General features: G+C 40.6%; 1 protein-coding gene across 3 annotated transcripts in view; it reads left to right on the forward strand.

Moving 5' to 3' along the window:
• LOC136423832 (uncharacterized) overlaps positions 1-14995 on the forward strand; it is a 34752-nt gene that overhangs the window by 15548 nt on the left and 4209 nt on the right. For 2 of the 3 annotated variants that reach the window (XM_066412179.1, XM_066412177.1), the window contains exons 2-6: positions 909-947; positions 7514-7692; positions 10479-10544; positions 11176-11365; positions 13437-13613. In XM_066412179.1, coding sequence (XP_066268276.1) covers positions 7557-7692; positions 10479-10544; positions 11176-11365; positions 13437-13613 — 569 coding nt within the window. In that variant the 5' untranslated portion in view covers positions 909-947; positions 7514-7556. The remainder of the gene's footprint in view (positions 1-908; positions 948-7513; positions 7693-10478; positions 10545-11175; positions 11366-13436; positions 13614-14995) is intronic. The other variant, XM_066412180.1, reaches the window with a different exon arrangement.

Consider the following 14995-nt stretch of genomic DNA (forward strand, 5'->3'; position numbering starts at 1 on the left):
GCGGACACGTGCTTCCATCATCACGCTGCACACGACAAAAAAATTTTTCACACCTTAAAATAGACAGTTTGTCAGGACAATGTGGTGCCATGAGAGAGTGCTAAATTTGACACATTTCATTTTGCAATTGTTTACTACTTTTGATACTATAGGTGGGTTTCTGGCCCTGGTTGATATACATTGTATGCCGCCTGGCGACTGCTGGGAGATAGTTACCATGATGGCATCGCTTGGTGGTAACAATTGCTTCTGTCTGCAGTTACATGTATATGTATAATGTTGAATCTCTAATGTCATCAGAATTTTCAATATGGAAGTGGCAATGATAGTATTAGCAGTTAGAGTGCAGTTATTTTGAATTTCTCAATTTCTCATGGAAAAATGACAGGACATTACATCAAGAGATCTCAGACTCTACTCTAATTCCTGATGATGAGAGTAAACGTTTTCCATTGTATTACTATAACAGAGTTGATTCAACCGCGGACCTTAGACACTGCGGAAACCTTCTTTTCTCTCCTACCGCGAAATAAAACACGAAAGTAAATGAATTGATTTTACTAGTGTACATGTTTTCTTCATAAAATGTATTAAATAGAAAATATGTTAATTGTGTAAAGTGCCTGTTAACAATGTTCCATGTTCACTCTCTCTCTCTTGGATGTCCATTGCACAGCGATGATGACATTTTAATTACCATCTGCAAGTAAAAGGACAGACAGAAGTTGTTATTTGTCAGTTGAAGTGTAGTTCAGCTTTAAAGACAAAGCAAAAGATTCCAGCATTGATTCTTTTAGATGTCAGTTGTTTGATTGGCATTTCCAAATGATGCCATAACCCTCCCCATCAACATGGACTCTATACCGCTAGTCATGGAAGTCTAACCACATGTTTTGCTTATCCTGCAGTATTGAGTGCAAGCCAGAGAAGTGGACAGGGCTCCCCAGGTTAGTTTTACATTACAAGAGTAACTACCAGAACTGATTTATCAGAGACTTTTTACAGTCTTTGTATTGTTTTGCATTTTTCGTTACTTTTACATTATGTCACACCAATTTAATTTCTTGGTTAACAGATTTTTTCGGTAAGATTTTAGCATGAGGACATCATTATAACAGAAGGCTGGGGTGAAAACTTGCACCTGACCCTGTTCACTCCCTGAAACTGTGTGCACCAAATGAAAAACTTTCCTACATGTGAGATCCTGTTTTCATGTTGATTTTCCAATCTAGCATTTTTTTAAAGTAAAATTGGTGTGGCCTTATGTCAATATTTACATGTAGCAATTACACGTTCAATTTGTGTTTTCACAGAATCAGCAACTGTTACCTTATACTATATAGTACAGTCATGGTTGTACATATCTATGAAATACTGTATGACCATTATTCAGCAAAAGATAGTCACTTATTACAACTGAATTTCATCACCAGATGTCAGTCCCAGAAACACATTTATTTTCCACTTTAAAGTTGGTGTATTAGCAATAGCTTTTCCACATGTGACAAAAGACTGTTTGGATTCTCCTGTAATCCCAGGATCTTGGCCCTGGCAAGTTTGGTGTCAACAATTGAATGAAAGCTAAATAAGTCTGAGCTCATGTTCAAAAACACTGCCAACATAATCCTGGTGGCTGGTGGTTCTCTGTGCGCTATGGACATGATTTAGGCCATTTCTTACAGGTTCATTTTTTCCCACCAAAAACCAGCCTTTCAATCACACATGTCAAGTTTGGGCACTCTAATGGCCTATTATGAATAGTTATTGTTTTAATATGTATATGAGCATGTATATACATGTCAATTGTTTTAAAGTCCTATAATGGAATGCAGCTGATTTGTAGAATTTCCTCATTAAGTATGCAAAAAGACCATAGCATGTCCAGAACAAGAGATATCAAAACAGGAATTTCCCCTGCAGTACCGTAGAAAGCCGCTGGGAAGTCCATTATCAAAGTTGACCTTCATTTTCCCAGCCCTAACCCACCTGAGTACTGCTTGACGCTTTGCTACGGCTCGCATAGTTTTGGCCAAGCACACCGGATTACCCCTACTCTTCTAGACAAGCGAGTTGGGGTCTTTGTGCAGAGGTTTAACGCCCTAAAGGTTCCTCATACACTGAGCTGTCGGCTTTACGTCCCCCTCCGATACGACGATGCGACTCTTTTCCAGTCGTGTTCAGGCCCAGAATCCATCCTTGAGTTACATTTATGCTGTCCGCAAGCATACAGCACCGAAAACATAACCTCAACATACATCTCAAGTATTTGCAACAAGTGAATATTTACACCCTTCCTCTGTTATTGAACATTGCACCATCATGTTCTTCCTTGAACCGTTGTACACCATGTTCGTGCACTGTGGCATCGTTGTAGTCAGAATTTCATTACCTTGCAACAAAAAGATTTAGTCTGAAGACTAAGTTTTTGATAGTGCGATGTTCAGTATAGGAGAACAGTACTGTGTAATCAGAAAATGTAGTATTTTGGTGTCATGTGTCTGTGGTCTTCAATTTGTTATGCAAGTATCATTAATTAGTTCTGTACATGTAGGTTGGAGGGATTTTGTTTTTGTCTTCTACTAGTCTAAGACTAGTGCACATTGTCATTATCAGGTTTTCAACCCAGATTTGACAAACATGTTAACTTCACTGAAAAGCATTTTAAGGGGTCATTGCAAAAAGTTTATTCTCAAGTAATTCAATGAAAACTTGTTGATACAACTTTTGATGTATTTAATGTCCACAAATGGAATACTACTCATGTATGATATTGGGGTTCAATAACATTTGAAAACTCAGATATTGTCAGCCATGAAACTTGGCCTAGCATTTCCAGCAGAAAATGAAAATAGCCTGCAGCCACTTGTCATCTGATGTGGGATTCTTAGCTTCTACATCTTGATCTGATTTGAGCAGGGGAAATAAGCATCTACTAGATGCTATTTTCAGGGACTGGTATTTGGCCTGGGGGTGGAGGGTAAAGGTGAGTCTCATGCTGTCTCTTTGTCAGGATAATAAGAATCACAGCTCTTATTCAACTTGGTTTGTTTAGGACTGAATGGTTTGTGGCCAGAAAGACTTGAGAAAGTTCTGCATGTGAATGGATTTTAATCTAATTGATAAAGTTTGATGTGATGTTTAGGCAATACTGTTCCATTTGATGTTGGGCTGTTGACATTGCAAAACTAGAGTTCCGTGACCTCATACCTCCACCAATTGACGTTACTAGTATTAAACCTTTGAACTGACGGATTCCAAAGATTTCTCATTAGTTGTGCAAAAAAGGTCCTAATCTGCATAAATTATATCAGTTAATGATCTTCTCTACCCCAAATAACACATTGTCAAGTTGTCAAGAAGTATGAAAGTCTTATCTTAGCAAAGAAGGCCATTGTAGCATTTTTTAATTCATTATGCAAATGTGGTTGAACACATACATGTGTACGTAATGTGAGACTCAGTGCCTGAGGAGCGCACACTGAGTACTCAGCAAACGCTCAACGATCACCAAGGTTGCTCAGAGGTCTCCGTAGAACTCTATACTCCAATTTTGAAGGGGGAGGGACATACACATGTACAGAGGAATGACTTGTTGAAAAAAACTTGCTGATGTTACAAAATCTTGTACTAAGTTCATATCAGTCCGTACGTTCGCAGCTAAAGTTCACGATCTCTGTATCTTTGATACATTCGTATGTAGTTTGGCATGCCCTCTGCTAGAATGCACGACATGATGCATGTTGTCTTTTTTTACACCTTACCAGTTTTTATAGGAAATGTAAAAAATGTAATATTATGGAAATACACCCCCATCTTGAAGGTATGGAACAGTCCACAGCTGGTGTCATAAGCTAAGCAGACGTTGTACTAGGGCATATGTTACAGTGGAACCTTCCCATTGGAGACAAGAATAAGAAGCACTAAAACAACACCTTGTGAAAGTACTTACCCTAAGTTCAATCTCAAAAATTATTCTGCACCACATAGCCACAAGGGTATACTTGATAACTATGCAAAGAAAACAGGCTGATATCCAGCTCGAACGACGAGTACAGATCCCGGAAGTAAACAAACCTTACATTTGACCCAGATTTCGGCTGTATTCATCCGGTCAGGGCAGACCTGACCAAACTACTCACATATGTTCTTACGCCAACTAATCTGGTGAACTCAACAAATTCTGACCAAAATAGGAAAGCTTAGACCCTACCTGTTCTTTCTAAACAAAAATGTCTTCAGATTGGGCCAAAGTTTTCAAGGAAAATAAAGGTTTTCAAGGATTTTAAGCTGGCACTACAAAGCTATTCCCATTTTTGGCCTCCGCCGTGCATGTCCACTGTAACGTCTACCCTGCTACTGAGGCAACAAATGTTAGCTGGGTCCCCGTGCGCAGCTCACACCATGCAATTATCTGATCTCTAAGCAAATGCTGGGTCCGGCTTGCTACAAGTACACTGACTTGATTACAGCCTATAGCTATACAGTGTTATGATAAACAACGTCCTGTATATGAGTGACAATAGGTTTCGAGGAAATTGTTACTACCTTTACCAGGATGGTTGTGTTTTCGGTGCCGTTTGTGGGACTGATTTTGTTTCAGACTTTGAAAGAGAATAACCCAAGAAGGGGTCGACAGATCGTCATGCGATTTGGTGATACTATGTAGATAGCTTGAGTAATGATTTAGGCAATTGGATTTAAATCATGTGAATCAGGACCTAATTTGCATTATCAAGGAGGAAAGTTTATAAATACACTGTATTTCATGATGACTCTCAAACATGTGACATATGTAACTGAGAAAGATAGGAATATTGATAGATATCAATTATGCGAATGAGTCACTACAACCTCCGCAGGGGAAGACGCCACCAATCAATGCTCAGCAAAAGCAAAAGACATTCAATGTCCTTCATACCACGAGCCCTTAGACTTTACTACAGTTCCCTATAGTCTTTTGGTCTACAAAATGTTTTGTTTTGAATACCACCACCAACTACTATGTCATGATGAAACTAGCTGAACAGCTCTTGTTGTAAATATCTTGCACATTCTGAAAAGGACTCGGCTTCTCAATGACGACACATGATGTGAATTCCACATTTTTTTAAAGTTATAGATTTAGTTTAGCATTGCCATTCGTTTCGTAATTCCTTTTATCATATAGTTTTTAATCCTTTATATATAATAATCCATTATCATTAACAATGTATATGTCACAGTAGAGATGGCGATTCAGGACAATCGGCGATTGTCCTAGGACAGATCGCGATTGCAGAATTTGTCCAAGTAGAATCGTTGTTTGTCCTAGGACAGATTGCGATCGCAATCTCTACTAGTAGAATTGGCGATTGTCCTAGGACAGATTGCGATCGCAGTCTGTCCTAGGACAAACGGCGATCGCGATCTGTCCTAGGACAATCGCCGATTGTCCTGAATCGCCATCTCTACTGTGACATATACATTTCACTACATTTTTTGTAACAGTTATGGCATGTTGCTAACTAGCCCATTTTTATTGCTTTATTAAGGTTCCTGTAGTAATAACGTTACATTCCAGACCTGTATTTAGTCAAGATGCAATGTTAGGTTAACACTTGAAAGTTATTTCTGGGAAAATGCAATGCAAATAGGGATAAGACAGTAATACAAATAGTTATAAGTATTTGAGGATAATAACCCTCATTTGCATATTATGCAATTAGTGAAGACTGCGAAAAAAATATACTTTTGTCTGTTTGTGCTTTCTTTACAATTAGTCTAACAGGAAAGTAGGAACACCTATTTCCTATATATGTCACTTTATAGCATGTTTAAAGAAATGCTTAGAAAATGCTTACTAATTGATTGGCACTATTGCTGATGAATAGATTAGTTAGTGTTGATTAAGGTTGATAAGTATAGGCTATCTACTGTACAATATAAAAGTTTGTCCAGTTACATCATCTTATTTTCATGCATGTCCAGAATCAGGGTAAAGTGGCAGAAGTTGGCAGAAGTTGAAATCGGGTTACGTCATATATAACTTCGGGATTTTCCAGCAGCCATCGGAAGAAATCCGATGATGTCCGAAGTTAGGAGTGACGTCATCCTAACTTCTGCCAGCGGCCGGGGGTGGCAGAAGTTGGCAGAAGTTAGAAATCCGATGTTGTATGAAGTTAGGAGTGACGTCATCCTAACTTCTGCCAGCGGCCGGGGGTGGCAGAAGTTGGCAGAAGTTAGAAATCCGATGTTGTATGAAGTTAGGAGTGACGTCATCCTAACTTCTGCCAGCGGCCGGGGGTGGCAGAAGTTGGCAGAAGTTAGAAATCCGATGTTGTATGAAGTTAGGAGTGACGTCATCCTAACTTCTGCCAGCGGCCGGGGGTGGCAGAAGTTGGCAGAAGTTAGAAATCCGATGTTGTATGAAGTTAGGAGTGACGTCATCCTAACTTCTGACAGCGGCCGGGGGTGGCAGAAGTTGGCAGAAGTTAGAAATCCGATGTTGTATGAAGTTAGGAGTGACGTCATCCTAACTTCTGACAGCGGCCGGGGGTGGCAAAGGTTGGCAGAAGTTGGCAGAAGTTAGAAATACCATGTTGTCTGAACTTAGGAGTGACGTCATCCTAACTTCTGCCAGTGGCCAGGGGTGGCAGAAGTTGGCAGAAGTTAGGATTAAGTCATCCTAACTTTTGCCAGGGGATATTTTAGATAATCTTTTAAAAATATATGTCTTGACCACATATATAACTTGAATATTGTTAATCACTAAAGAGAGAAGGTGGGTCATGAAAAGAGTTTCCGTCTTTTGGAAAAGCATGGAAAATGAAACTATTCTGTCATTTATTTAATGAAGTTAGCGAAGTTTACAGCATAACTGTTCTACAGTTTTGAACAGTGGGCGACATTTCCTAACTTCTGCCAACTTCTGCCACCTGCCACCCTACCCAGGCTAGTGGCAGAAGTTAGGATGATGTCACCTAACTTCTGCCAACTTCTGCCACCCTAACTTCTGCCACCCTACCCAGGCTAGTGGCAGAAGTTAGGATGACGTCACATCTGACTCACGGAAGCCTCAAAGCTGCTCGGTAGTCATCGTAACTTCTGCCAACTTCTGCCAACTTCTGCCACCCTAACTTCTGCCACTTCACCCTGATACTGGACAATACTCCTTATTTTTGCCAAAAATTTGAATAATATTAGCCAAAGCGTTTAGAAGTCACATTAAAAGGTACATGACATTGTATATTTATACTAATAACTGTGGACTTGGTCATTTCTGGTGCCATGTAAAGGTCAATTGTTCCCATTTGGCTACTAGATAAGCGTCTTTTAATAGAAATGCCCAACTTAAGCTTTAAAAAAATTCTAAAAAATTTCAACTTTGTCCGATGTCAACACGAAAAAAATCATTGATATAGGAATCTGATCTGTACTTTGACAGCATTTTCAGCAGCTTTTATCTTATCCAAAATTATGGTGTGACATACCTTATGATAAATGCAAGTTAGTAAAGAGTCAAGTTATCTACCAGTTGCAGATACACCAGTGATGGTGCCATCCACCCCCTCACCAGTATGGAGACTGTGGCCGGGAGGCAGTCCACAGGGCCGGTGCAGCTGGAGGAGCCCACTGTGATGGAGGAGGGCACCGGCAATGGCACCGGACTGGACTCTCCTGGAGGCAACAACCAAGGGCACAGACCACCTGAAAGTAGGGTCTCATTAACAGATTGTGTCTGTGCATCTGGCATTTTCAGGGGCTGTATTGACATGAACTGAATATCAAAGACCGTCACAGGATGTGAATTTTAACTTGAATTTATGATGACATGAAGATTTGCATTAACAAGAAGGTTATGAACATTGATGCATGTGAACAGGCATTTGTACGTGTTATAGGCCATACTAAGGTGATTTTTGGATGACATTCTTTGGACACCCCAAAACTGATATCTGCGCCATGACTATTTAAACACTGTCATGTGAAATATGTAATAGAGAAAGAGAGGAACATCGATACTGCAATTCTTGTTTCTTTCACTGTAACTTTGTGTTCACTGTTTTCACGGTCACCTCTATACAGTCAAACCTGCCTAGGCAACCACCTCTTCAACGTTACCACCTGGCCATGGCGACCGTTTTTTCTCGGTCCCAAAAATTTTCCCCATAGGCACAAGCATTAAGCGGCCTGTCCAAGGCGACCACCCGTCCAACGCGACCGCCACGAATTGGAACCGCACAGAGCACAATCCCTGGCCATGACGACTGTTTGCTAGCGTGTGATGACATCGCATTTTGCTGTCTATAACGGAAATGTTTTTAAGACCTTGACAGACAAAATTATATGGAATAACATCGATTTATCAATAAAATGTTTTCATAAAACGTTCACACTGTAAACATTGTAAATAAAAAGGTTTGTGAATTACTAGTACAATGTATGCTAAACAGGACAAAATACTTCCTAGCATCGATGTTTTGCCCATCGATCTTATACAGAATACCGCAAGCTTCTGTTTCGGTTTGAACTTAAGATTTATTTTCAAGACGATTACGTGGTGCATTGCGTCAGAAAGTCAGATTTCACAGAGATTTCTATCCATTTCTTGTATTTACAACAAAAATTTGTCTGTGTCTTACTAAATTCTGCCGAAAAGTGACTTCGCAGTGGGCGAAATATGGTGTTGTTTTGGGGGAATTGGCAAACCGCTGACCTTCCTAAAGCATGACGCTTCTGTATATGAATCTTTCCTTCAATCTTATACTCCCGTTATTGATGAAAATTCCTTACCTTACCTTAGACCTTAGATCCTCCCGCAACTTTGTTGCATAGGTCAACTTGGCTTCGGATACTTCTTCTCCAAAGGTTGCGGTCTTGTGCCGCTACTGCCATTTCCTCCAGTGAATGAAATACCAGCTTCTTCCCGTCGTTTTGCAGTGTTCGCCTGAGAGTGACCTTAGGACGTCCTCTCGGACGAGTGCCTTTCAGTTTCCAGGTCATGGCAATTCTAGTCGTTCTGTGCTCGGGTAACCTCCACGCATGTCCGGCAAAGGTTAATCTTCTTTTCATTACAATTGTGCTAAGAGGGGGGACTTTTGCTCTTTGCATATTAAGCTCTTCATTTGTAACATGGTCTCGCCATGAAATGCCAAGAATTGATCTCAGACATTTGCGTTGAAATGTATCTAGAGCTTGTACTGTCTCTGTGGTACTTTTCCATGTCTCACATGCGTAGATAGCTGTCGGTACCACAATGGACTGAAAAAGCTTTAACTTTAAGGGTATGCTGATTTGCTTGGAAAGCCAAATTTTTCTTAAGTATTGCCACATTTCCATGGCTTTACCAAGGCAAGTTTTGATGTCTTTTTCTGTGCCACCGTGCCAAGTAATAGTGCTTCCTAGGTATGTGAAGCTGTCGACATACTCTATTTGTTTGTTGTCAAGTAGGATTGGTGTAGGGTTTTCTATGGTTTTCATGGCTTTTGTTTTTTCGCCGCTTACCCTGAGACCAATCTTTCCACCTATGTTGGCTAGGTTGTTTGTGAAGTTTTGCAGATTCTCACAGCTGTTGGCCAGTGCAGCTAAGTCATCTGCAAAGTCGAGGTCGCTTAATGTCCCCTCGCCAAAGGTTATACCATCCCCTGTCTGTTTGGTTTTCTTCAACAAAAAATCAATAACAATAACAAACAGAAAGGGGGACAGAATACATCCCTGTTTGACAATTGATGAAAATTAATGTTCTTATTTTCTTTTTATTCCCATGAATTTCACAAACGTTTATAGGGCGATGCTTGCTTGTGATCGCCGACGCTGTACATTCTGCTGCACTTTTACTAGTACATGTACCTTTCGATGCGGTCGTGAGCTCGGCGGCAATATCAGAATGTTCCATTTTCATCCTTCACTTCACAGTCAGATCGAAAACTTTTTGCTCCATTTATCCAGCGGTTGGAGCCCAAAAGAAGGCTGAAGTAGATTATACAAATGAAGACCTAGCTTTCAATTAATATACAAATGAAGACCTAGCCTCCATGATCACTGAGAAAAGACTATAATACCATGATAGTGGTAACTGACGTTAATGTTATATCTGTCGCATTTAGAATTAAAGTGAAGATGAACATTGTTAGAAATAGATTATTCAAATCAGGACCTCATTTGCCTAACTGATGAGGAAATGCTATAATAACCTCGGGCATTGTTAAGATACTGTGGAGATCTTCTTTATTTGGGTGGAGAAGATGATAATAACTAATTTTGTGTGGGACCTATGCAAATGAGTCAATGAGAAGCATTTATGATAGGCCATTTGGCAAAAGTATGAGGTCGTTGAACTATAGTTTCCTTTTCTTCTCTTTTTAAAAACTTTTTTTTTAAATGAAAATTTGCGGTCATAGTCAATGTGGCCTAATGCCATGATATAGGACATGTAACGTTACCATATATCTGACTTGATGTGACCTACAGTATGGTTTCTGTGTTTTGTATATTTGCAGATAAACATGATGGTGAACCAGACCAGGTTATCGTAGACAGTCCTGTCGTAGAAGAGGCAACAGAAGGTACAGGATGTTCAGTAGAGCTTCACAGATGCGTCTTCTCATGCAAAAATGTCAGTTCATATCATACACCTTGGGAGGCTTCTGTCTCTCAAATATATACAATATGTAACTAGAGTTTTGCACTTATGTCTATGTTCATTGAATATATTATGGTTGTATGTGAACATGAAGTCTTGTATTTGAGTATGATTGGTGGCAAAAGTACACTGAACCAGATGTTCTGCTACAGTACCATAGAAAACTGCTAGGTGGCCAATAATCAACTTTGTCCTTCATTTTGTCTTCACTTACCCACATGCCAAATTTCATAGCAATCCATTGATAGCTTCTCGAGGTTTGCTGTTAAACCCCAAACACAACCACGAATGCTACTGAAAACATTACCTTGAAGTTCTTGAATTGGCAATTAGGGAATGAATCATTTGTGGTGTATGCCAAAAATGTGAATGAATTAAAGTGAAGTCAAATTTCAGGTTATTTCCTTGGCTAAAACATACATTTTGGGCAATAACCAAAAACCTCAGGGTCCATAAAAGAATAAAAGATTTTGGTGATGGTTACTGCTTGTATTTGTTTTAAAGTCATCACACTCTAAATCTATGGATGTCACTTGTTGCCTTGTCTGATACAGTTGTGACTACCAGCTCCATTGTAGAAGTCCAGGCTCTATCAGAACAGATCCCAGAGTCCAACAACTCACAACATCACAACAACCACAGGAGGAAACAGCAGAACCCACGGGCTAGCAAATATCAGCCCCAGCACCCTGCTGGGACAGAGAACATTCAGCAGGGCCTACACTGGGCTGCAGTGGAAACACAGTAAGTTAGCGAAAAATATAGCTCATTCTTAATCTTATAAAATCAGTCTAGTTGATATAAAGGACTCTCATGCTACATGTAAGACCCCGTTCATACTACTGGCTTCACGTATCCGGATCATATCCAGATCAGAGAAGCCTAGTATGAACGGGGTGTAAGTGTAGCAGCGGAGTGAAGGTGCCTTGTTTTATTGTATTAAAGGTATCATGCTGGTTAGTTTAGGCCATCTAGCATATTCTCCCATCAACTACCGTTTGATGAACTTACCAGGATGGTCACACTGTATTTTGGTAGGTGGTGAAAGGTATACAACGTGGTGCTGATTTGCCATCTGTTGTTGACTGGTATGTCTGGTCAGTGTCAGTCCCAACTCAAACAGTTCAAAACAGCTGAAAATAACTGCAATTCAAGAAGCTTTTGATGTCATATATGATTATGGTAATTGTGTAGCTTAAATGGCTACTACCATGAGGGCATTGTCAGAGGAGGTAAACAAACAGACACACACACAAACAGAGACACACACACACAAACAAACAGACACACACACACACACACAAACACACACACACACACACACACACAAACACACACACACACACAAACAGACACACACACACACACAAACACACACACACACACACACACAAACACACACACACACACAAACAAACACACACACACACACACACACACACATACATACACACACACAAACCCGCCAAAAACAGGCCTGCGGTTTATCAATTTTCTTAATGTACACTGCACTGCAGACAGCAGCTTAAGTCCTAAGTGGTCAGTACTGCAAAATCTCTGTGAGACAACTGGAGCTTTCATAAGTTCCAAGTTTTTTTTATTTATGGGATAAATCTTATTATCATCATGGTCTCCTCTTCCAAGTTTTTGGTGCGGATCAGAGCTTCTTTTTAGCGAAGCTTTAGGAGTGAGCTTAGTAGTATATTTTACACCTGTTTTACAAGAATTCCCAGAATTGCACAGGAATTTCTGCAGTCCGTCCGCCTGCCCGCCTGTCACTCTATACCTGTTAGCACGGTCTGGCATCCCAGCAAGCAGGTCAATGACAGATGACCTACTTACGTGGTGTCCAATTTTGTACTGGTGGGAGTGTGTCAGGGAGTTCTCTTGATCTAGTATTTTAGCTTTGAAAAGGGTTTTCAATCTACCCCAGTTGATCTATTATCACAAGAACATGCTGAACATCATGCCTCCCACCAAAAAACCTCTGTGGACACCAAAACTTGAGGAGATCCAACCATTACGTTTTTTTTACGGAATGAACTTTTAAGGGCTCCCTTGGAAATCAGTTACAAAGTTAACTTAAGGGACCACCCTAAAGATTTATAAATAAATAAATAAACTTGGTTACCGCTTGGGCAGTCTACACTGAATGCTTTACGTGGAGGGGTGCGGTGTTGGAAAAACAACAGTAGATCCTTGAAAACGCATCCTACAGAGCTAGAGTAACAACCAAAACCATCATAGGAGCCCCGGCAAACCGAATTTGTAAACTTCTGGCCTTGATTTTTCACTTCACCTATCCAAAAATGGCAGAGCAAGGACACTACAAGAAGAGAGTGCTTCAGCCTTTTGAAATTCGATATCTGCTGGGAAGTCCTCGAGTTATGGTGCCTTTCTATATCTGCTTGGCAGATAACTTTCTGATTTGAACAAATATTATGGCAGAACTAAGAGTGCTACGTTGGTACTTTCCTTACGGTGAAGTAAGATCAACCCAGACACCTTCGCTATGGTAATAATTTTTAATTGCCACACTTATTTGATTTTGTGGGTAGGGCCACACCCTCAGGCCAAAGGGCTACAATTCCCCCAAGAAAAGTCTGAAAATCTCATTTTTCCGGGTGAAAAGCGTTTCTTGATGCTTTCCAATTCCAATTTTTTGGCATTGAGCCCAAAATGATTAAGTATTGATGCTAGGGGACATGAAGAAGATCACTGTTATTCTGCACACCATGCAGGATTAGCAATGCCACAAAATACATGGAGAAGGCCATTTGGCAGTGCTGAATGGTGTGCCTGTCCACATCTCTAGGGTCCTGTCTCCAGCCAGCATGATGCACCAGCTGTACATCGCAGTCCCACAGTCCTCTGGGCCCATGGATGAGGAGGATGAGGTTGATGTTGTCTTAGTTAAACCAGCTGGTTCGCTCACCAAGAGGGAGAGGGACAAACTAAAGAAGCGCGAGCTGAGATCCAACCCAATCTACAGGTCAGTGTGTCCAACTAGCACTCCTCACTGACAAAGATACATGTACAATAAGTTTATTACAAGTTCTTGCCCGTAGGCTAATTGCAAGTACATAAAACATGGAAGGATGGACAGACAATGGGTAACAATATAGCATGTGACTATTCTAGTTCAAATGCTAACACTAAATTCTATCTTATTTGGGTTTTACTTCTTTTTTCGAGACAGTGGAAGACGAATGCTCCTACTTTTTCTGTAATGTGTGGGTTTTGTGATGTTAACAGGAGAGTAGTTTTCTTTTGGGCTGAAGTTTGGATGGAATTTGGTGGCCTCTTTAAACAGCGCCTTTCTTTCTTCATCGTTGAAGGGTCAACTTGAAATAAAATGTGTTTCGTCTTCCACCGTGTTTGACATGCAGTATTTACAAGTTCTTTCGCACACAGGTAACTTTTTGTACTGCCCTCTCTCTATTTCAAGAGGATGGGCACTAGTTCTAATTTCGCTAATTGCTGGACTAAGGTGCTGGACTAAGCTGACTTGTTGACTTGAGGTTATTTGTTAATGTTGACGTTGACTGTGTGTAGAATTAGACCGCATTGATAAACTACTTAGCATGTCGGACTCTATGAAATTCAAAGAAAAAAGAGCTATACCAGTGTTGTTGTGGGGTTCCCAGAAAAGTGGGGTGGGCTATTAGGGTTGTCTACCTCAGTTTGCTACCCTTTCTGTGCCTCAAGGCTATGCATGGGGGTTTGGCCTCTTATGGAATTTCCTGGAGGAAAAACTGGGTCAAGCTGTGAGTGGGCTAGAGGGAAGGGAATTTGTGTCAAACAAAAGCTCTCTCATTCCCTAGCTGCCCTATCCAACTTCCAGTTTATTATCTCCATGGAAAAATGGAGATATTGTTTTTGGCGGGTTTGTGTGTGTGTGTGTGTGTCTGTTTGCGTGTGTGTGTGTGTGGGGGGGTCTGTTTGTGTGTGTGTCTGTTTGCGTGTGTGTCTGTTTGTGTGTGTGTCTGTTTGTGTTTCCGGACTATTGTAGTCAGCATAACTCAAGAACCTCTGGATGGATTACGATGATATTTGCTATGTGGCCGGGTGTTGTGAAGCCGAAATTCAAGGTCGATTTTGGGCCCCCCGGTATGTGACCTTGTTACTGCAGCAGAACTTCCATTTTTGTATCTTTTGACCTGGACGTGCTATGGGCTTGATTTTTAGGTGGCAGATAGCTTGTGATGTAATAAAAGAAGTGGTGTAGGTTTGGCCCCCCTAGCAGCTAAATGCTCTGCAGTGGTGTTATTGTGAAAATCTTCTAAGGAGAATTACGGAACAAAGGGACAACGGATTTCCATGATATTTAGTATGCAGGTAGCTTAAACATAGTTGGCATAACTAATGAGGAAA

The sequence above is a fragment of the Branchiostoma lanceolatum genome, chromosome 18 (assembly GCF_035083965.1).
Source record: "Branchiostoma lanceolatum isolate klBraLanc5 chromosome 18, klBraLanc5.hap2, whole genome shotgun sequence".
NCBI lineage: Eukaryota > Metazoa > Chordata > Leptocardii > Amphioxiformes > Branchiostomatidae > Branchiostoma > Branchiostoma lanceolatum.